The sequence below is a fragment of the Heterodontus francisci genome, chromosome 24, assembly GCF_036365525.1.
Source record: "Heterodontus francisci isolate sHetFra1 chromosome 24, sHetFra1.hap1, whole genome shotgun sequence".
Lineage (NCBI taxonomy): Eukaryota > Metazoa > Chordata > Chondrichthyes > Heterodontiformes > Heterodontidae > Heterodontus > Heterodontus francisci.
The window spans coordinates 71443738-71468776 of NC_090394.1; the positions used below are offsets into that span (position 1 = coordinate 71443738).

At 42.9% G+C, this 25039-nt stretch overlaps 1 protein-coding gene across 8 annotated transcripts in view; it reads right to left on the bottom strand.

Annotated features, from left to right (window-relative positions):
- LOC137383518 (SUN domain-containing protein 1-like) overlaps nt 1-25039 on the bottom strand; it is a 91878-nt gene that overhangs the window by 63458 nt on the left and 3381 nt on the right. For 3 of the 8 annotated variants that reach the window (XM_068056558.1, XM_068056555.1, XM_068056554.1), the window contains exon 1: nt 6476-6745. The exons of 1 other annotated variant lie outside the window; for it this stretch is intronic. In XM_068056558.1, coding sequence (XP_067912659.1) covers nt 6476-6479 — 4 coding nt within the window. In that variant the 5' untranslated portion in view covers nt 6480-6745. Of the gene's footprint in view, nt 1-6475; nt 6746-25039 lie in introns of those variants that run through there. 4 more of the 8 variants (XM_068056559.1, XM_068056551.1, XM_068056553.1 and 1 more) reach the window with 3 other exon arrangements.

Below are 25039 nucleotides of genomic sequence, written 5' to 3' on the forward strand. Positions count from 1 at the left end.
AAATGTGACTCCAGACACACAGAAATGTGGTTGACTCTTAATGCCCTCTGAAATGGCCTAGCAAGCCACTCAGTTGTCAAGGGCAACAAATGCTGTTCTTGCCAGTGATGCCCACATCCCATGAAAGAATAAAATACTGAAACAATACAGGTCCTTGCATTGCATAGTGATAAAATCAAAAGAAAGATTGAGCTTGCCTCAGTAATAGATACGTGAACTTTTGTTGCTGCTTTGTGACAAAGTTAGTCTTTACATAAGTTGAGAGAGTCAGGTTTAGTTTAATGCTCTGCTGCCGAGTTTTTTAAAAAAAACATACTGATGCATTGCAGAATAGCAAAGATAAAAATTAAAGGAAGGTCAACTCTGATGTTTCAAGGACCCCATTAACTCCAGATCTCACACAATGCTTCCATTACTGCAGAACATTTCCTGGACAACACAGAAGCTTGTAAAATGTTCCATCTAATGTTACAGAACCCAGGCAAAACCTTTTAATAGCCAAGACTTTGATTTCTGAAATAACTTCATTGCGGGAAGAAATAAATCAAAGTGCAGGAGAGTCACCTTTCCTTGCCTCTTACAACCTGTTACATCTCTAACTTTTCCCACTTCTGAGAATAGGTCATTGTCCTGAAATATTAACTCTTTCCAAAGATGCTGCCAGACCTGCTGAGTATTTCCAGCATTTTCTGTTTTTTGTATAGCAGGCAAGTCACCTAGGCTGTTCTAATGCACCAAGTGATTAGTGCAACAACAATACAGTAAATAGCTGAAAGCTGGTCACCTGTTTCATTTCTATGCAGGGGAATAAATGATGCTTTGCATGAAAACCCAAAACAAGCCACTGTTCACACACCCACCATCCCCTGTAAATAAACACGATGGAAGCCAGAACCAGCCCCACTGCAGAGATCTCTTTAGAGTGGCACAGTGGTTAGCACCGCAGCCTCACAGCTCCAGCGACCCAGGTTCAGTTTTGGGTACTGCCTGTGCGGAGTTTGCAAGTTCTCCCTGTGGTTTCCGCCGGGTGCTTTGGTTTCCTCCTTGCAGGTTGATGGGTAAATTGGTCATTGTAAATTGCCCCTAGTGTAGGTAGGTGGAAGGAGAATGGTGGGGATGTGGTAGGGAATATGGGATTAATGTAGGATTAGTATAAATGGGTGGTTGTTGGTTGGCAGAGACTCAGTGGGCCGAAGGGCCTGTTTCAGTGCTGTATCTCTAAATAATAAAGTAAAATTCTCCAACCCATGGAATTCAATAGCCGATGAGATTGCCCTTGCTTAATTCATTCTTAGCATTCAAATTGTAGCTAGCGCATCTCCAGTTATGGCTTCTCCACACTGTTATTTCCAGACTCTCCCTAGAGTCTATCTTCACCCCTTCATCGACATGCTGCCCGAGCTGTCAGAGACGTGGGATCAGTTTCCACGTTTATGCTTTATTTCTGCATCACCTCCCTCAACCCCTCCACAGCCTGTATCAGATTGCTTGTTCGAGGTCCAGTCTTGGATGAGGCGCAATTTCCTTCATATAAAAACTAGCGTTTTCCCACCCTCCCACCATAAACTCTGCAGCCTTTCCACTGATTCCATCCTTGTCCCCATTTCAGCTTCATTCAGATCTTTTTCAACCTCCTCCACCTATTCAACCCGACGTTGAGTTTCCAACTTCATATCCCATCACAAAACCCGCCTAACTTTCACTTCAATATCACATCTATCTCAGACTATCTTCTGATAAAACTCTCTCCCATGGCTTCATCCCCTCCAGACATGAATAGATGAGTGCTCTCCACACCCAGCCTCCCATCTTTCACTCATTCAAACTCTGCAGCTTGCAAACTTTCCCATACAAGTTCCACTCATCCATGACTTCCATCCTTGCTGGCATACATTGGTTCACAGTCTTCTGTGGCTTTTTGTTGTGCACTGCACACCCCACTCTTCACCCCATTATGGGCAGCTGCGCCTTTGAAGCCCTCAGTCCAATTCTGGAATAATCTCCTTAAACCCCTCCGCCTCCCCTTTAAGATCCTCCCTAAAACCCACAAGCATTTGTATTATGTTCTTATTTGGTTCTGCCTCCATATGTCAGATTACACCTGAAGCACCTGTGGCATATTTCTACATTACAGTGCTATGTAAATACAAGTTATTGTAATCGTGAATGTCTTCCAGCATGCAGCTGTACAACTCAACATCAAGATTTCCTGCTCTCCTAAAGAAAAATTCCCAATCTTCCACAATGCAAATGACCAAATAATCCTGAAGTGAGATGTGGGGCTGGATTTTATGTTGGGCGGATGGGACCTGGCCATCGACGTAAACATCGGTGACAAACCCGCTTCCGCCTAGCCTAGGGATCCACCCCATATTTTACGGCCAATCAGCGGGCTGGCAGCTCTTAGTCCCAGCAGCACCACCAGGAGCAGTGGCCACTGCTGGGACTGCAGCCCAGCCAAAGACATGGAGACAGGAGTCCAGGTAAGTTTGGGTTGCCTCGCTGGGGATAATCGGTCGGGCGCCGGCGAGGCAAAGGTGGTCATTTGGGGTGGGGGGGCTCAATCAGGCACCCTGATCAATCGGGAGAGGCCGCCAGCTTTTCCCGGCTCCAGGACGCCCGCTTGTCGCGCGTAAAATCCACGTGGTGGCCATTAATTGGCAACTTAACGGCCTTAATTGGCCTGGGGTGGGCAGCCCGTTTTTCACCCCCCCTACTTAAAGTGGGACGGAGGCAGCAGCAGGTTGGGAAGGCCTCCCAGACCCCTCCCCCTCCACAGACTTGTTGGGGTGGTGTAAAATTCCAGCCGTGGTCTCAAATGAAACAAAACAGAAAATAATTTAGTTTATGAGCACCAACATATCTTTCTTTTTAAAAAAAAATGTGAACCATTCTATTATAAACGCCCCAAAATGATCAGAGCTTCTGGCATTTTAGGTTTACTGTAATTAAAGTTGGAACTGAATCAGCTATCATAAACCTGCGCTAGGTTAGCAAAGGCCAGAACCAATAATTCTGAGAAGTATTAGGAAATGAATATCCATCAGAGCAGGGATAGATACCTATATTGAGGTCAGGGACCAATATGCACATGGGCCATTTGTGGGTTTTTCCCCTCCTCACACCCAAAGAACAGTGAGTGGTTGATCTGACCTTGTGCTGCTGCAGAGAAGCGTCCTGAGAATGCATTCTCTTGTGCATCTGACTTTGGATGTTGCACTTTTTAAAAAGTGCAATTATTGCGAAACATAAAACTTGCTCAAAATTCAGAAATGTAGCAGAGTTGGAGGAGTATGTCCTAGATTATGACTTGCAACATTTTGTCTACCCCCAAGGGTACTAAATTACCATCTCTAATTTAATGGAACTTCAGATAGAAAATAATGCATTATTCTCCCATCAATATGTACAACATTGCTTGAAGTACTGGAAAGTACTCATTTTGATGTAATGTTGACAGAAATTTCTTTAGAACCAGGCTCAAGATTATCGAGTCTCACTCAAACAGTTGACAGAATCAGGAATTTGATAAGGAGGCACCCCTTCATGTGTTTATTATCGTTCTTACCAGCTATTATGAAATCTAATGACTTGAAACCATTATGCTGGACAAAGTGGGCCAGAATTCCCTCCTGAGGATGTGTTCTCAAATCAGACACACCCAAAGAAAACATTGCTGTAACGCGATCCTCTAGCTACATCACATGATTTCACTGGCCAGCTGGGCTTGTTTATGCTCAAATGATCAGGAATCTTCATCGCATCTGAAATAAAACCAAACCATCAGATACAGCTTCTATTTCAACTTCCTTTTAGAATCTGGCTCCAAAGGGCAGGTCATTTAAAATTTCCACACCTACTAGAAACTGTGTATTTGAGCTAAATTTATTTTGAATAGAAAATATCAACTAAAAGCACAAATTGCAAGGGCAACTTACATTTGTATTTAACAGATTCTAAAGCCAAACAGGTTTAACACTGTCTTGTTAAGCTGTACTTGATGAAAACAAAAAATCAAACTTGTCTCTTTGAACACCCAATACCCAACACGAGAAGGACCAAGGATTAGTTAGAATTAACACCTCACACAGTTTTAAGAATCAAAAACCTCTTCAATGAGAAAAAAATCTAAAATTAATTTAAATCTTAGCTTGCATACAATATATCTAGGTATGGATTATCAGAAGTGAAAACTGGTCACTGGAAATAATCTATATTCCATCACAAAGTTTAATTTACTATCAATGACATGGGCATGCTCTACGAAATAAATAGCCAGGAAAGTACTTTCTTTTTCTTCCTAGTTTCAGAATTTCAAAACATTGCATTCAGAACCCTATACTTTTTTTCCTGTTCATTTTTAAATTTCCTCCCACCAGCCCCAATTCCTACAATTCTTCAGCCAACAAGAGTCATGCAATCAGGTTTCAAGCTTATACCCCTGGAGCATTAAGATATGTTCTCGCTACAATGTGTTTCATATATGGGGAAAGGCCCTTCCACAACTGTCCAAATGAGATGAAGAATTTATCATCTGGCCAAATATTGCCACATCCCATCATTCTGTCGCACAGGTGTGTATTTTGCCACCACTTGTTCATTTTTTTTTAAAAGCAGACATCTTTAATTATAATGTTCAACACAAATATAAGGAAGCAAATTTAAAAAAGCATGGGCAGTCCTCGACACAGTAGGGTTACCAACTCTTGGTTAAAATGCAGTTCAGAAGGTTTCATCATATGTCCTCCCACCTCTAACTGACCAGGCCCTATGCTCTTACCACTGTTTGGCCAATAGCCATCCTGGCAGCACGCCATCTTCCCGCATCAATTGGAAAGTAAACAGACTCATTACAAGTTTGACTGAATGACAAACCGCCTTTCTTTCTCTCTAACTCCAACATTTTTGCAAGAAATATGTTCAAAAGAAATTTGCCCCCAATTTTCTCCCAGGTTATTTGCAGGAGATTATAATCTTCAATTGCATGAGACTCCAAAACAATTTGGGAAATTTGACAACCCTACAACAGTGCAATGTAGTGAAGTACCACATGGTACCACAGTGGAATAGATGCAGATTCCATCTCCAATTGCTTGAGTTCCCAATCTCAGCCAGTGATTTCGCTACAAAGATTAAAATGTCAAAGGGAGTCATTTTAACCCACTTTAGCAATGGCTTGAGAACTAGAACAAGAGCACGAGCACGAACCATACAGACCACCTCCCCCTCTCACAGCAAGAGATCGACTATCAGTATTGAATATGCTGACCGTATCACAAACAGTTGAGACACTGATCCTATATTGATGTTCTATCCAATCACCATCATTTAAATCCAACTATTCCAATGCAATAAATATATCTTTCACTGTGTGCAGCATGGTCACATCATTAATAGTTTGCAGTTGGCAACACAGAGCCGGGTTGCACTTGAGTTTTTTTTTAATTAATTACAACATTTGAACTCTATTTATAAAATGATCAACAATTGAGCAGCCAATGTTTGATACATTTAAGAGAATAATTTCAATTTTTTTTCCATTAGCTCAAATTTCTCTGTCCTAGTAGTAGTGAAGGCAGAAAAGTTTCTGCCATTACTATCACCAGCACATTGATTTTTGAGCAATGGACAGGAAAGCTGGGACAACTGATTAACAACTATAAAATGCAACTGTCATATAACATGTTACTCACTCTACCACTTCCCCTGTTTAGTGTCAAGTAAAATGCCAAAAAAATCTTGATCAGGCTTACAACAGAAATAAAATGAGCCATTGCCAGACGGCCTTTCAGAAATTCAACTTACTGGAAGTTAGCAAAATGGTTGTATTTCTGCCCTTAAAAATAGTCGGACATTACCATACATTACAAAAAATTAGAATGGAAACATTTATATCCAATTAGCCTAATCAAAGGGGAAACCCCATCGCAAGTCTGACGACTATTTTTAAATTATCTTTACTGCAGTGACCCACGAAAGCATCCTTCACCATATTCCCAAGGTCTGTGAAACGTCTGAAGATTCCAGATGCTATTTAACACAGGTTGAACACTGTTTCCTTATAATTCCCTATCATTTAAAAAGGTTTCTCCAGCCAAATACACAAAATTAACAAATTTTACCCATGTTTTCATACAAATAATCTAGCGAAGCCAAATAAAGCAGGTCAACAGGCTGAACACAGTACCTCATGCAGTAAGAAACTGAAACATGCATAGCAAATTACCAACACCGAAGATAAAGGTTAATAGAGAAGACAAATTAAAATTATTTGCTCATGCAGAGCAAGAACTTTATAGCTCGGCACATTTGACGACTGCATCAAACACTACACAGCAAGTATAAAAGTCAGTTTAGGCCTACAACACACAAGCCAAATTACAAATATATTTATTAACATTGAACACAGGACATGCTAAAAACATTTAAGCATTATATAAACTATAAGTAGTCAGCATTTATCAAAATAACTTGCCCATGCAGCATTCACAGAATCTGTCAGTATAACCTCCTAATGCAAATCCACCAAGGCAGCAAATCCAAGAATCCTACTTTCACTGATCTGCTTTACATCTTTAGAAACAGGAGAGTCTTCCAATTTAAGACATTCTTGTATTCCGCTGTTTTAAACAGTAATTAATGCTGCTGACAGCAGGCAAACTTCCACAACTTGTCGATGTATTTCTTAGTCAACAACACAGTATTCCAAAATGGCTTCCCTGTTTCCACAAAGCATGAAGGATTACGAATCTGGTCCACCTACTAGCAATTAATGCTGTCGGTCAGGAACAACCTTTAAAGCTATTGGCCACTGTAGCTCCACTTCAGCCAACTACAAAAAGCAATTAACTCTTTCAAATTCCAACCTACTGCAAGAGACTAATCTAGATGAGAGGAGACAGCAGGGAAGGAAGGAAAAGCAGGAACAGGATTACAATATTTGCTGCACTGAGAATGTTAACCACTTAAGTTTATTCGAGACCTAATAAATCTTTTCTAGACATGCTAATTACATTAATGGATTACATATTAAAGCCAGGAACTTCTGCACTGTAGAACATTTTTTAAAATACATTTAGACAAGTGGAATTTAACTTCTAATTGAAGTGCTTCAGGATGGTTTTCTATATTAATGCAAGTTGTTGCTGAACGCCTGACATTTAATTTAAATGTGCAGTTTGTAAACTGACTTTTATTAAGTATCAATACCAATATATACACGGATTCCATCAGGTAGTGTTGGCGATGCTATGGTCTGCTTTCTTCCAACTTTGAATTGGGTATTAAGGCATTCTCACCTGCATGCTGGAAATCACATTTTATTCATTTTCACTACAGTATTCACAATTTTAAAAAGGTACAAAGAGAAATAACTGTTACATTTGGATAAATCAACGAAGATATTAATTACCACTTAGGATTTCTGTGTACACAAATACAAAAAGGTTCCACATTCCAAATCAAATTATAGCAATATTAACATGCATTTATATAGCACCTTTAACATAGAAAACAGCCCAAAAATGCTTTATGGGGGCAGGAATGAAAATTAAGGAATAGACAATAAGCCACAGTGAGTGAATCACAAGAGTTGACACAGTCTGGTCAAAAGGATAGGTTGAGAAGTTTAAGTATAAGTGGCAAGCTTTAGGCAGGGAACTGAAGAGTAAGACTGAGGCATGCAAAGACTGCCATCAGTAACAGCAGCAACAGAGCAGATCCCTGCAACAGACCACATTCAATCTGAATTTCCAGTTATGTGCAAATTATTTAAAAATCTCCAAGGCTGAAAATCGAAATTTCTTTATTCTAAACCTATTCCCCGCTTTTCCCATAAACAACTGAGCAAGCCATAATCTGGGCATTTATAATGCAGAACATTATAAGGTAACTGTGATTGTATAACTAATGAGCCCTGGCTGAAAATGCAGATAAGAAATTCCCGATTCTACTGACTGGCAATTGTGTGTATTCACCCCGATCAAGGCAGTTCATTATTGTATGTTAATTAACTTAATTTAAAAGGAATTAGAAGATCAGGTTAAAAAAAGAATTCAACATAATCATTCAACAATCTCTCCATATTATATACAAAGACTTGGTACAAGAGTTATTCTGTGTAAACTGTTTACATTTTACTATTGTACATTGATGCTGCTTTCAATTCCTCCTTTAATCTTTGTTGCTTGCGACTTGGTGCCACTCATCACTGAAAAATTTAAAGGGCTCCCCCATCTTTTGATATATCCAAGGACAAAGCCACACCAACCAAGATTGTTCCGGGTTCAATGCCCTAACTTAGCTGGCTTTATTCGGCTGGTAGTGTGGGTGGCTACTATCAGCCTCAGCACACAGGAGGTTTAAAAAAAAAAGCCAGCCAAGGTTGCCTGTTGCTCTCCAGCCACCCCTGCTGGAGAGCAGCAAGGTGAGGTTCAGTTGTGATGCCTCCATCTGCCTCGTCAGCTAGCCTACCAACATAGTCAAGAAGTGAGTGACCACTGAAAAATGACCACCTGACCAAATGAACAGACAGTGTTCAGCACCTGCTGAACTATGCCCATAACAAGGTACCAACACTTTAAGAGGGGAATGTTAGAATTTGCCCGAGTCCCAAAGTTAATCACAGATGTGATTATCAGGATTTGGATTTGTGTTAACAGCGATTAGTTGCTGTATGTGGCGCAGGTCTGGCCCATACCCCACTCCTGCGCCGTGGCGGTCACCCGAGCCATTTTCCACTTTATCTGGAGATCCAAAATGGACCGGGTCCGGAAGGACACAATGTTCAAACCTCGGGATAAGGGCGGGAAAATGTACCCAACGTCGCCCCCATCCTGATGACCAACTTCATGTCCGGCTGCATCAAGCTGTGCACAGAACCCCAGTATGCAAATACCAAGTGTCACTACGTGCTGAGGTTCTATTTATCCCAGGTGTTGTGAAGGATGGGTCTGGTCACATTGCCGCGTAAAACTCCATCCAGTTGAACCGTGCCTTACCACCTACCCTTCATGGAAAGGTTTCTACAGGAAAACACATTTGACCACCAATCCATCACGCACAGAATGCCCTCGAGGCCCTACGGGAAAAGGAGATGGTGGATCCTGTCGGTTGGTTCCCCGAGCAGACTGCCAAAATCATTTGGCAGAATGCCTCATCACCAAAACTTTCAAACAAGGACCAAGACGTAGCTTGGCTGGTGGTGAGAAGTGCCCCCCCCCCCGTCAGATTCTTCCTGCACGCCCGGCGTCTCACCCCCTCCACACGCTGCCCTCGAGATGGCTGTGGTGGGGAAGAGACAGTTGTCCACCTCCTTCTGGAATGTGTCTTTGCATAGCACGTGTGGAAAGAGATGCAGTGGTTTTTGTTGAGGTTCATCCCAAGCAGCTCTGTAACACAGGAGTCTGTGCTCTATGGGTTGTTCCCAGGGATACACACCAAGATAAATAAAAGCAAAATACTGCGGATGCTGGAAATCTGAAACAAAAACAAGAAATGCTGGATTCACTCAGCAGGTCTGGCAGCATCTGTGGAAAGAGAAGCAGAGTTAACGTTTCGGGTCAGTGACCCTTCTTCAGAACACCAAGATAAACATCAACTGCTGCTGCTGGACCATCAATTCGGTGAAAGACACTCTTTGGTCAGCCCGAAACTTGTTGGTCTTCCAGCACAAAGAGTTGTCCACGGTAGAGTGTTGCAGACTGGCACATTCCAAGGTGCAGGACTACATGCCGAGGGACGCACTAAAGCTTGGGGCAGCTGCTGCAAAGGCTCAATGGGGAAAGACTACTGTGTAAGGTCCTCCCACCAAAGTGAACTGAGGAGCTGGACCCATGGGAAACCCCTCGGGCTGTATACACCAAATATAGGTTTGTTGTAAAGTGTATATGGCATGTAAAAAGGAATGGAAGGGTTGTGAGGCAACTCACTCCTGTATTGAAGAAAACGGATTTCCTTTGCACTTTTTGGAATGTCAACTTGGTGCTGTTTTGAACAGTGTTGTAATTTTTTTTAATACAGATTTTTATGAATAAAGTATATTTTTGGGAGAAAAAAAATTAGTCAAAACAATGCAAGTAGCAACCACAGACATGTTGGCTACATCCCATGTCAAGGTGAGAGTATCAGATATTGGCCAGAACAATGGAAGCACCCAAGGAGTAAACTGTTTGGGATTGCTGAGTTCGTCCGGTTCCTTTCACAATATTAACTGCATAGAGCCTGTCACTCTAGAATTGGCCTTTATAGCCACTCCAGGCGCTGCTTCACAAATCACTGACCACCTCCAGGCGCGTATCCATTGTCTCTCGAGATAATGAGGCCCAAAAGAACTGCGTAACAGTTAAACCATTAAGTTGGCCATTTTGTCAAATCTGGAGGTTGGGTGAGAAGGAATTCAGTTCAATATACATTCTACGCATCATGTGATCAACTCTCAAACCAGGGTATAGAATGTCAGTGACAGCACCTCTGCTCAGAACTCAGAGGACAGTCAGGCATCCAACATCTACAGAGGTCAAGTTTGATCATCTTGGGTCTGCACGAAACCAGGTTGTATGAATCTATTGTATAATCTTAATAGTTATTATACGATTGGTGTCTGAGTGATAAATGTGATAAACTTGCATTTGCACAACACGTTCGAGCCTGAATCACAAGGAATCATTTAATTTAGTTTGAGATTTTCTAACAGGGAGGGGGGAAAAAAAAAAGAGAAATAAAACCAGAAAATACAAAGTCAATGCAGAATCAGGTGGTTGTGCTACTGTGTGGAAAAGCTGTGCTGTTTCAAGTGTCGACTGCAGCTGGAACTGATGCTCTCATGCAGGGAGCCACATGGCAAGATGACAATCTCCATGTACCTGATGGAGGTACTCTGGGGAGGTCCATTCTTCGCCACTTTGTGCACATCCAAGTAACTGACGCCGTAACAGACAGGCAGACAGACAACAGCACAAGATCAGGCCATCTGCCACCTCAGTTAATAGAATGTCGCATAATGCCCAAGAGGACAAAAAAAACCGTACCACAAATTTTCACTATCTTTGTTGTGGGGGGGGGTGGGGGGGGGGGGAAGAGAGGGACGGAGGTTAGGGTTTCTCTTTCCACAGATGCTGCCTGACCTGCTGCTATTTCCAGCAGTTTGCTTTTATTTTCAATGACAATGGTGCAAGGCCATGGGGAGTAGGAATAGGGCAAGAAAAGGAACAAAATATAAACAAAATAAACACAAAACAAAATGGGGGCAGCCACAAATGATATATTACAACTGTAATAATCTCCAATCATTTCAGAACCCTGCAAAGCAAATTGTAACATCTGAATCTATCAGCATTCAAGTTCTTGACTTTATCACAGCCTCTCTAAATTGCTGTTGCAAACACAAGGTATGAAAAAAGTGCAACAATGATCAACACCTGTGCACAGCACTGTATATAGAATTTTAACCATGTGTGTTGGTAAGATTGTGAAGGAGTTTATAATTTAACACTTGTGGTCTTATAACAGGCTCCACTGCCTTAATTTTGTTAAAACCCTATGCATATAAGGTACATCCACTCTAAATGAAAGGGTCAAAAACTTACCACCCAACACTTCCCTAATATTAGTTATACTGGTATATCACATCTAACTGATAATCTTTGTCATTTATTTTCTCCTTCCCACACCTGACCATATTCTTGTTGCCTCTTCCCTACTAGCTTCTTTCTGGAATACAGTTACACAGTCTGATCTTAACTAACAGGACCCATTGTAGAGCAAGATTTCATTCACTAAGAATGTTCATCTCATTCAACAAGGTTCACACACTGAATACTTAGCAAATGTAATTATGAAGTGGCTTGTTACATAGTGGCTAAAATAGCATTTTTTGATTTTGAGTTTCTCATGCATTTCTGAAACTAAACTGGACTGAACTTGGCAAATAATTACACCCAGAAAGGATAACAATGTTTCCAGGCTACCCCTACTGATCTACTACATAATTAACTGTAATACAGGGGACGTTGAAAAGATCACTAACACAATGTGAACGAACAAGATTCACTCACGATGTTCGTTCATTTAAATATGGGTCGTATCTTCTTTCCAGAACACTACTATAAATCTGCCTTGACTTCTGAGACTGTTTCAACTCTGACCATTGAGGAGGGAGTTGTAAATTGCTTCAGCTTAAGAGTTTGCTGAAAAAAAGTGATCTTCTAAAGTATAACAATACTTATACAGATGATCACAAACTATTACTTATTCATTGTGAATTAAAAATTACAGAGTTTAGCAGCCACTCGCCCTCGGACGACAAGCAGCAAAAATTAGAAATCTTCCAGTAACAGACAGCACTGTGAACTTTAATAGGTGGTAAGAGTTAAGTGATTTTTAGTTGGTCAGAGTCGAGCAGCAGCCAACAGATTTAGTGCTTTTCCCTGTCCGATACAGACTAAGTTTGTTGTGGGTATAACAGTTCAAATTAGAGACTCTTGTTTGTGTAGACAAGGTCTTTTTGAATACTTTGTTAATGACTGGAACACACTTCACAAGTTTTAAAAGCTCACTTCAGGCTAGTGTTAGCAGTTGATAAACAGCGAAATCGCCTGTATTTTAATTTGTAAATTAGGAATTTAACTTGGGTCTTGCGTATTTTCATTAGAGTGAAGTATGACTGGCTGATAAAGCTAATATGCTCTCATCCGATTTACTAACAATATGCAGCATGAAATTCTTAACTGAAATCTGCGCTGAGAATGTACACCTGCTAAAGGTATTGTTTGATGCAGTGAAGAGATATGCCTCATTCTAAAATAAAAAGATAATACTGCAAATGTTGGAAATCTGAAAGAAAAACAGTAAGTGCTGGGAATATGCAGCAGGTCTGGCAGTATCTGTGGAGACAGAAAGAGAGTTAATGTTTCAGGACTGTGACCAAAGACCTGCTGAGTATTTCCAGCACTGTTTTTGTTGGCCTCATTCCAAATTTTTTTTGTTACTTAACTGGGCATAAGAAACCAGAGTGCGGCAAGCACTGACCAACTCATTCCAAAGATTATCATGTTCAAACTTTTCACAGCTTTCAAGGATAATTCATCATTTTGCAACAGTTGTGTATTTCAGACTATCGCTATAATTTTGCAAAGCTATTTTAATGCAGTACTTGCAATATAGTCTGACTTTTGTTAACTCTCCTCCAACCATCGTTGAAAATTATCCGTGTTTTGATTTGTGCTACGTTTTATCTGCATCCCGCATACCACATGCAAGTAATTTTCCCAAGGGCCCCCACCAACATTCTTTTTTTCAGCAAACAAGAAGTTGCACAAGAGCTGACTAGTGTTACTCTAGGCTTAAAGAAATGGCTGACCTCCACTGCATGGGAATACCCATAGTAACCCCCTTTGCAGGGAACCACAAACACAAAGCCGTGTCACCATTCTGAGACAGAACATTGCAAAGCTTTTATCTATTTTTAAACATTTCATTCTGCACAGAGCACCAGTAAAGCCCCAGAGATTACATCATTTAAAAAAAACAGTGCTCTCAAGAGGAGAACGAAACAGACAACTACTACCCTCTCTCCTACACTGGGTTTGTTATGGGACTGGAGAGCAGATGCCTCCTGGCCCCTTGCAGTGATGAGACTTCACTCCTGACCCCTCACAGCTAGCCAGCCTGCCCTGTGCCACACAAAATTCTCTGATTCAATCCTACTTCCCCAAGCAGACACTTGCAGAACTGAATTTCTGACATTGTTCTCAGCACATAGATGTCATTGTTTACCCCAGACAGACAGGCCAATCAGATTTCTGCAATTCTACCATTATATTTCAATGACACACCTAATCATTATTTTAATAATTACATATTCAGAAATGAAACTGTTCTTTCAGCCAGATGCTGGTCAATTTAGTTTCAATTTCATCCTCTACCTTACTTTCCAAGCTTGTCACTTATGGAAAGCTGTCAACTCTTAGAACCAAAGAAAAATTACAGTACAGAAGGCGGCCATTCAGCCCATCGTGTCTGTGCCGGCTAGAAAAAAAAAGCTAGCTGCCCAATCTAATCCCACCTTCCAGCACCTGGTCCACAGCCCTGCAGGTCACAGCACTTCAGGTGCATGTCCAGGTACCTTTTAAATGAGTTGAGGGTTACTGCCTCCACCACCGTTCCTGGCACTGAATTCCAGACACCCATCACTCTCTGGGTGAAAAAGTTTTTCTTCGTGTCCCTCTAATCCTTCTACCATTCATCGTAAATCAGTGTCCCCTGGTAATTGACCTCTCTAAGGGAAACAGGTCCTTCCTATCTACTCTATCTAGGCCCCTCATAATTTTGTACACTTCAATTAAGTCACCCCTCAGCCTCCTCTTTCCAAGGAAAACAACCCCAGCCTATCCAATCTTTCCTCATAGGTGCAACCTTCAACATTTTTGTAAATCTCCTCTGAACTCACTCCAGAGCAATTACGTGCTTTCTGTAATGTGGTGACCAGAACTGTACATAATACTCCACCTGTGGCCTAACCAGCGTTTTATACAGTTCCAGCATTACATCCCTGCTTTTGTATTCTATACCTCGGTCAATAAAGGAAAGCATTCCATATGCCTTCTTCACCACTCTATTTACCTGTCCTGCCACCATCAATGACCTGTGGACATGTACTCCAAGGTCTCTTACTTCTTCTATCCCTCTCAATATCCTCCAGTTTATTGTGTATTCCCTCGCTTTATTTGCCCTCCCCAAATGCATTACCTCACACTTCTCTGGATTGAATTCCATTTTCCACTTTTCCGCCCACTCAACCAATGATATCATTCTGGAGTCTATGGCTATCCTCTGCACTATCAACTATACGGCCAATTTTTGTGCCATCAAATTTCCCAATCATGCCTCCCACATTTAAGTCCAAATCATTAATATATACCACAAACAGCAAGGGACCCAACACTGAACCCTGTGGAATACCACTGGAAACAGCTTTCCATTCGCAAAAACATCCATTGACTACTACCCTTTGTTTCCTGTCCCTGAGCCAATTCTGGATCCAACCTGCCACATTCTCCTGTATCCCATGGGCTTTCATTTTACTGACCAGTCTGCCATGCGGGACCTTGTCAAATACCTTACCTTACTTAAGTCCATCTAGACTACATCCACTGCACTACCCTCATCAATCCTCCTTGTTAGTTCCTCAAAAAACTCAATCAAGTTCGTAAGACATGACCTTCCCCTAACAAATCCATGCTGACCATCCGTGATTAATCCGTGCCTTTCTAAGTGCAGTTTATCCTGTCCCTCAGAATTGATTCTAACAATTTACCCACCACTGCGGTCAGACTTACCAGCCTATAATTGAAAAGGGTGCGAGGGATAAGCCAAATAAACAATGGTACAATGTTCGCAGACCTCCAATCGTCTGGTACCTCGCATGTATCTAGCGAGGATTTGAAGATGATCCTCAGCGCATCCGCTATTTCTTCCCTGGCCTCCTTTAATAACCTGGGATGCAATCCATCCGGCCCAGGCAATTTATCCACTTTCAAGGATGCCAGACCCTCTAGTACTTCCTCTCTCATTATGCTTTAACTGCAATGGCTGCATCAAACCTCTCCTTTGGGAAGAGGAAGACAAAAAAAACTCATTAAGAACACTGCCCACATCTTCTGCATCCACGCATAAGTTCCCTTGTACATCTCTGATAGGCCCTATCCTTTCCTTAGTTATCCTCTTGCTCTTAATGTACTGGGGGCTCCAGATTTGGCAGGACATTCCTACACTGTGCCAATAGCATCTTGCTTTTGAATGCCTCCCGCTGGTTTGTCACCGACTTTCCTTCAAGTAGCTTCATCCACTTTCACCAGGTCACATCTCAGTTTTGTAAAATTTCCCTTCCCCCAATTTAGAAATTTTACTCTTGTTTGATCTTTGTCTTTTTCCATGATTATGCTAAAACTAACTGTATGATGGTCACTATCTCCAAAATGGTCACCCACTGTTACTTCATCCACTTGCCCAGGTTCATTACCGAAGACTAAATCTAGAATTGCTCCTCTTCTCATTGGGCTTATTACGTGCTGGCTAAAATAGTTCTTCTGAATGCCGTTCAAGAATTTTGTCCTCTCTGTGCCCTTCACACTGTTTGTATACCAGATGATATTAGGGTCGTTGAAATCTCCAATTATTGCCCTATAGCTTTTGGACTCAAATTTGCCTACATATTTCTTCTTCTATCTCCCTCTCACTATTTGGAGGTCTATAACACTCCTAGTAATGTGGCTGCTTTTTTTTTATTTCTGAGCTCCACCCATAAGGCCTCATTTGATTCATTTAGCATATCATTCCTCCTCAAAGCGGTTACTGATTCCTTAATAATGCTACATCCTCCGTATCCTGCCTGAAAACTCTATATCCAGGGATGTTGTGCTGCCATTCTTGCCCCTCTTTAAGCCAGGTTTCCATTATAGCAACGATATTGTGTTGCCACGTGTCTATCTGTGCCCTCAGCTGATCGGCTTTATTTACTATACTTGCATTTAAATAAATACCCTTTAACACTGCCAAATTCCTGTGCTGTACAGTTTTTAAACCTTTGCTTCTTCTGTCTTTCAGAGTCACTCGCTAATTTTCTGCCTCCTGTTCCCTGCTCTGAAATGGTCCTGTGACTGCGCTCAGGTTCCCATCCCGCTGCCAAACAAGTTTAAACCATCCCCAACAGCACGAGCAAACCTTCCTGCAAGTATATTCATCCCAGTCCTGCTCAGGTGCAGAATGTCCAGCTTGTACAGGTCCCACCTTCCCCAGAACCGGTGCCACTGCCCCAGAAATCTGAAGCCCTCCCTCCTGCGCATCTCTCCAGCCACGCATTCATCTGGTGTATTTTCCTATTTCTATACTCACGAGCACGTAACCTTGGGAGCAATCCAGAGATTACTACCCTTGTGGTCCTGCTTGCTAATCTCGTTCCTAACTCCCTAAACTCTATATCGTTGGTACCAATGTGGACCACGACCTCTGGCTGTGCACCCTTCCCCTCCAGAATGCTCTGTAACCACTCTGTGATATCCATGACCCTTGCACCTTAATGCCAAAATAATTCATACATCACACCCTCCAAGAGGATGATTTTGAAGTTTTCTGCCAAAATGTACTTTCAGCTACAATTGCATCCTCCAGTAAGATGGAATTCGTTGTAGATATGACAACTACACATATTATAAATTATATACAGACCAAGTTACTGGATCCTTTAATTTTTACTCCAGTCAAACAGCATGTGTGTACAAAAACGAAATTCTCTGCCACAATCTAGGTTCACTTTTTGGCAAGCTGACTGGTTTTCATTGTAGTACTGTAAAACTAGACCCATGAGTGAGCAGCAGCCAAAACTAAACATGACCTGCCAGACACAACTGAAAACTTCCAAATGCAACAGATTTCAGTGTCTACTCCACGACAGTCCATAGATCGACTTTTGCTGTCAAACAAACGTCTAGTTGACACTATTACTCCATTCACCAACGCTAACGGTTGATAGTATTTTAATTAGTCCTCATCTTTCCTAAGTACATGCAAAACAATTCAGCTGCACATTTTAACTTCTGTTCCCTTCTGGGAGGGAAGGAAGCACAAAGAGAATGTGCAAAATAAACTGCAAAAATTCTGTCAAGCTCAAATTTAGCAACAGAGCACCACTTTTTCCAAGGATGTTCACTATTGCCAAGCATATTTTTTAAACCAGTAGTTAATACCTCCCAAGAAAAAGCTTTTCCTTGGTAAATGAGTTTTAAAAGGAACGTAATCAAACAGTTAAAGAAGCAATTGAACAAACCAGTTGGCGGTGAGTATATCATATCAGCCTCCACATGAAAGGGAAAAAATAAAGCACACAGTAACATGCACACCAACCCACACAAAGGTTCACGATTTAAAGTCATGATAATCAGTAACATTTTATGAACTGTTGAATTTATATACAATGTGAATTTAGAAGGAATTTCAGGACCTGTTCTGAAGTCTACAGATAGAGGCGTGACTGCATTTCATAGGTCCTTCAGCTAGTAAGATTTGTACTGCTCCCACTTGGATGATTACATTTACAGGCGGGGACGGTATGCCTCCCCCAGCCCTGGAGCAGTTAAAACTTTTTTTTCCCAATTACAGCATGGATGAATCATGCAACAGTTCCCTTCCTCATTGTTAACAAACCCTGAGACTGACAACGCCCATGGAGAACTGTTTTGACTTTGGAAAGGCTTGGATTTTGAGTTTATCCCAGAAATAATCTTAGAAATGTATTCAATTTTTTTTTAAAGCAACATTAATGAGTAGAAAATTACAAAATGATACTTGGCACAGTATTGCTGGCATTCAAGTACAGGAATTAAATCACTTTGTTGGCAAACAAACCATCTACTTTTGTCACAAACATGTCAATGGCTTCAATTCACCTTTACTATTTTAAATCAGTTACCACCACCTCTCCAACTAAAGCACACTCCCTCAAGGATTGTCTGTTTACACTTCACATGCAAGGGAAGCAACTTCAGTTACATGTAATAACTGACCTATTTACATCACAACACTGCTTCAGGTGGGAAATCATCAAAACGCCAAATGCACACCAAGGAATTGGTTAAAGCAGCAGTCTCAGCATCAGAATTTATTTTTAAAAAATCAAAATAAAATGGGGGATGCGTTTAAAAAATGCTCACGGGATTTGTATAAATGAAAGCACAATCTTTAAATGATTTCAGCAAATGAACAGTCCACCCAGAGCTGTCACAATGGCAATAGCATGATTCAGACATAAGCAACCCACAGCTTAACAGCAGGCTTGCTCAGCCATGACACTTTGAGGTGTACAGGAAGAGTATATACACCCAAAGCATTAACCTCTCTCCTCTTTCCAGATGTTTATGGCCCTGCTGCACATTTCTAGCATTGCATTAGTTCCAGATTTAGAGCATTTCTAATTTTCTCCCCTTTGTATTTGTACTCCCTGCAATTATCTACCTCAGACCACTTCCAACTGACTCCAACATTGCAGGAGCAACATTAACACGTAACAGGCAACCATCTTATGGGGTTCTACTTACAAATCAGATCACGATATGGTCATCAACACTTCTTATCCAGCGACAACATCCAAACATCAAAGCACAGAACAGAACAAAAATGACTAACAGCAATAACTTTCAACCAATTTTGGAACAACTTGCATTTGCATAGCGTGCTCAAAGTATTAAAATATCCCACAGCACTTCACAGGAGCATTAACAAAATTTGACACCAAGCCACATAAAGATTTATCAGGACAGGTCACCGAAAACTTGGTCATAGAGGTGGGTTTTAAGGAGCATCTTAAAGGAAGAGCTTAGGGCCCAGACACCAACAATGGGAGTTATGAAATCAGAAATGCACAAAAGCTCAGAATTGGAGAAGTTCAGAGATCTTGGAGGGCTGTGGGCCAGAGGAAATTACAGAGATGGGGAGCCAATGCTAGCCAGTGAGTAAATGGGACGGTGCAAGTTAGGATGCAGGCAGAGCTCAGTTTTACAGAGGGTGCAAGATGAGGGGCTTGGCCAGGAAAGGACTGGAATAGTCAAGTCTAGAAGTAATAAAAATAGAGGTAATAGATTGAAAAGAATGATTGAAAAGCAGCTCGATGGATATCATCTGCTGAGGAACGCGTCGTCTGCCTGGGTTGTGGAGTTCTACTCGTCTTGGTGCGGCCACTGTGTGAGCTACGTGTCCACCTGGAAGGCACTGGCCAGGGAGTGAAACGCGGCCCAAGTGCCCATGAGGCGGTCATCAAGGCTCAGGGCCTCAATCGCCCTTCCGCCATCACAGCTGGGAGCCGGGAAAGAAGCTCCAGTGAGCTGGATGGTGACCACAAGCACAGCGTCTGCCTGGAGGACACGGACATCGAGGAGGCCCTGCAAGCTGTTCGGCGGAGAGTTTCATCTGTTGACTTTTTTTTATTAAAATAAATACACCCAGTTTGTATATTCTGTTTTGTATATAACCTGTTCGCCAGGGTTGCAACCCCCGCCAGACACCTCCCCCCTTCACCCCCTACATCACCTTCCCCCCCCTTGCACCCCCTTCCCAGCTCACCCCCTTCCCTCTCCCTCCATGAAATCACACAGCTTACTTGTCAGGGCCCCTGCTCAAGGATAGGAGCTAACAACCCCACTGCCTTGTGGGCTTCTCTGGAGAGACCAAGGCTAAGGGAGTAAACCACTACAGAAAATCCAGAGAGGAACCCCAAAGGCGGTCATATGTCACCTTTGGCAGGTTTCCAGCAGTTCCTACAGCCATACCGGTGCCAAACATCGCGCTCTGCACTCCTTTGGACCCCACTAGGAAGGCCGAGAGGGGGGTTTTGACGCTTGGGCAACTCACAACCTCCAAACACCTGCTCAGGCATGCGCCATGGAGAGGTCACTCCATAGTCACCTCACAGCGACCAAAACAACACGGAAGGCAGCAGTTATGGGTTATAAGTCCAGCTCAATTGGCGTAGAGATTGGGCACCACGGGTTGCCTTTGTCGGTGGGAGAGGTCATTGCATCTCACTGGACAGCTACCGCCCACCTCAAACCAGATAGCTCCCGGTCAGTAAGGTTCTGTCCTGCCACAGTCCACCTGCTTCAATGGGTGCTTGGAGCTCAGGGTCATTGCCCGACAAGTGGACTGTAACATCACACCAAGACAAAAAAAAGGAAAGGTACCAGTCCTTCATTTTGCAAGCTGGAACGTCAGAACTGTGTGTCCTGGCCTGTCGTAAGACCTTACACAGATCACCAAATCTCGGAAGACCACCTTCATTAACGAGCTCAGTGGACTCAACGAGGACATTTCAGCACTTCAGGAGACATGCCTCCCTGAGAGCGGATCTCTGAGAGAGCAAGACTACACCTTCTTCTGGGAGGGTAGGGATCCTTAAGAACCAAGACAGCATGGAGTGGACTTCGCCATCAGAAACTCTTTGCTCAGCATGATAGAGCCACCTTCAAATGGCTCGGAACGCATACTGTCCATTCAACTGCTCACTGCCTTTGGTCCAGTACACCTACTCAGCATCTATGCTCCAGCACTCTGCTCCCCACCTGAAGTTAAAGACCAATTCTACGAGGAATTCCATAATATTAGTCGCATTCCCAATACCGAACATTTGTTCCTGCTGGGGACTTTAAAGCCAGGGTTGGGGCCAACCATGACTCATGACCCTCGTGCCTTCGGCGCTATGGCATTGGAAGGATGAATGAGAATGGACAGAGACTGCTGGAGTTGTGTACCTATCACAACCTCTGCATCACCAACTCGTTCTTTTATACTAAACCGTCACCAAGTTACATGGAGGCACCCAAGATCACGTCGTTGGCACCAGCTGGACTTCATCGTCACAAGGCGAGCCTCTATAAACAAACAGTGTCCAAATCACACGCAGCATCCACAGTGCGGACTGCAACTCCGACCACTGTCTGCAGCAGTTAGACTCAAACCAAAGAAGCTACATCACTCCAAGCAGAAGGGCCGCCCGCACATCAACACTAACAGAATTTCTTATCCACAGCTGTGACATAAGTTTCTAAATTCACTTGAAAAAGCCCTTCAAAACACTCCTACAGGGGATGCAGAGACCAAGTGGGCCCACATCAGAGATGCCATCTATGACTCAGCAATGACCACCTACGGCAAACGTGAGAAGCAGAATGCAGACTGGTTTCAATCTTATTTTGAAGAGCTGGAACCTGTCATAGCCGCTAAGCGCATTGCACTGTTGAACTACAAGAAAGCCCCCAGTGAGTTAACATCCGTAGCACTTAAAGTAACCAGAAACGCTGCACACAGAACAGCCAGGTGCTGTGTGAATGACTACTGGCAACACCTACGCAGTCATATTCAGCTGGCCTCCGACACCGGAAACATCAGACGAATGTAATGACGGCATTAAGAGAGCTTTTGGGCAAACCATCAAGATCGCCCGCCCCCCCTTAAGTCTAAATCAGGGTACACGATAACTGACCAACGCAAGCAAACGGACCGCTGGGTGGAGCACTACTTAGACCTATACTCCAGGGAAAAGGTTGTCACTGAGACCGCCCTCAATGCAGCCCAGTCTCTGCCTGTCATGGATGAGCTGGATGGACAGCCAACAAAATCGGAACTCAGTGATGCCACTGATTCTCTAGCCAGAAAAGCCCCTGGGAAGGACAGCATTACCCCTGAAATAATCAAGAGTGCCAAGCCTGCTATACTCTCAGCACTCCATGAACTGCTTTGCCTGTGCTGGGATAAGGGAGCAGTACCACAGGACATGCGCGATGCCAATATCATCCTCTACAAGAACAAGGGTGACCGTGGTGACTGCAACAACTACCGTGGAATCTCCTGCTCAGCATAGTGGGGAAAGTAAACGGACACCAGAAGCTGGCCGAGCGCGTCTACCCTGAGGCAAAGTGCGGCTTTCAAGCAGAGAGATCCACCATTGACATGTTGTTCTCCCTTCGCCAGCTACAGGAAAAATGCCGCGAACAACAGATGTCTCTCTACGTTGCTTTCATAGATCTCACCAAAGCCTTTGGCATAGTCAGCAGATGTGGTCTCTTCAGACTACTAGAAAAGATCGGATGTCTGCCAAAGCTAGTAAGTATCATCACCTCATTCCATGATAATATGTAAGACACAACTCAGCATAGCGGTGCCTCATTAGACCCCTTTCCTATCCTGAGTGGCATCAAACAGGGCTGTGTTCTCGCACCGACACTGTTTGGGATCATCTTCTCCCTGCTGCTCTCACATGCGTTCAAGTCTTCAGAAGGAGGAATTTTCCTCCACACAACTATCACCAGTAACCTGTCTCGCGATGCGTAAATCAACAAGCGCATGGGAAAGGCATCCACTGCTATGTCCAGACTGGCCAAGAGATTGTGGGAAAATGGCATACTGACACGGAACACAAAAGTCCGAGTGCATCAAGCCGCTGTCCTCAGTACCTTGCTCTATGGCAGCGAGGCCTGGACAACGTATGTCAGTCAAGAGCAACATCTCATTTCATTCCATCTTCGCTGCCTCGAGAGAATCCTTGGCAGGACCGTATCTCCAACGCAGAAGTCCTCGAGGCAGCCAACATCCCCAGCATATATACCCTACTGAGCCAGCAGCGCTTGAGATGGCTTGGCCATGTGAGCCACATGGAAGATGGCAGGATCCCCAAGGACGCATTGTACAGTGAGCTCGTCATTGGTATCAGACCCCCGGCCGTCCATGTCTGCTTTAAAGACGTCAGCAAACGCGACATGAAGTCCTGTGACATTGAACACAGGTCATGGGAGTCAGTTGCCAGTGATCGCCAGAGCTGGCGGACAGCCATAAAGGTGGGGCTAAAGAGTGGCGAGTCAAAGAGACTTAGCAGTTGGCAGGAATAAAGACAGAAGCGCAAGGAGAGAGCCAGCTGTGCAGCAGCCCTGACAACCAATTTTATCTGCAGCGCCTGTGAAAGAGTCTGTCACTCTAGAATTGGCCTTTATAGCCACTCCAGGCGCTGCTTCATAAACCACTGACCACCTCCAGACGCTTACCCATTGTCTCTCGAGACAAGGAGGCCAAAGAAGAAGAGAATAAGAGCATGGATAAGGATTTCAGCTGCAGATAAGGTGAGGCAGGGGCAGAGACGGATCCTGACGTTGTGACGTTCCTATGGCCTCATCAATCCCTCTCTGCCCCACTACTGGTGGCAATACCTTCAGCTACCTACATCCCATTCCCTTAAATTTCCTTCCTAAATCCCTCCACCTCTCCTCCTTAAAGCCAACCTCTGACCAAAAACTTGCTTCTGACATCCTTTTTGGCTGTGTGTCATTTTTTGGATGACATCTTTGCTGCAACATATGCTAACCCAAACATGTCAAAGTTAAATATACCACTGTCCACATTAGGTATCTTTATTATGCAAGTGTATTTTCTAGCTTGGGGTCTAAGAACTGCGTCAAGCTGCTTCAAAATTATTTCTTGAAAGACACTAACAGCTGAAAGAGGGTACAAGAAGATGTTCCTCCCAGCAGTCTAGGCTGGAATCAAACTCTGGCCTGGAATCATAAGAAAAGCTTTCTAAAGCACAATACCAGTCCGCTTACAGATTGCAAGTTTAACAAAAGTAATCTGGAACATCACTGGATATACAACATATGGAAGGCTCAAGATAAATAGATTGCTTACAATACTGCACTTTCAAGCATTAGGAACAGCTTTGTTTGGTTTTGATAACTTTCCACTGGCTACAACACATTATATTTTCGCTACACAACAAACATGGGGAAATCAATTTGCAATACATCAATACAGTACCCCATATACATTGTACTACCCGCTGCATAACTCAAATTTCTTTTCACTTATGTATCTCAATCGTTTCCATAGCACACCAAAAGAACAGATTATTCCACTAGCTCATCTCAAAGCAATGATAAAGGATACAATTTTGATATCAACCAAAAATAATCCACAACGTGAAGCTACCCTTTCAATCTACTCCTTTAAAATGTAGTTTTATTCAGAAGTCATTGCTTATCTTATACTGGGCGTTCCAGCCCTATGCAGAAACATATTTGACAACATTTGCATTCAGAGTCATCTTTGAAAATAAAAGTCCAGCGACTCATTGACCCTCTTAGATGCTGCAAAAATGCAATACAGAAAAGACAAACCCCACAGTTCCTACTGAGCCACAATTCAATCTGCATGTTAAACAGCAAAGAGTATAGAAAAACATTAGGAGCAATGGAGAAACATGGCATGAGCAGCAAGTTCCAGCTCTATTCTAAGAATGGGCTAGCAAGTTATCTACAAAGAATACTTTAAAGCTCAGTGCTATATCACAACAGTGACTTCAAAAAGTATTTCATTGAACATACGAATTAGGAGCAGGCGGCCACTCGGCCCCTCAAGCCTGCTCCGCCATTCAACAAGATCATGGCTGATCTGACTGTAACCTCAACTCCACATTCCGGTCAACCCCTCAATAATCTTTCATCCCCTTGCT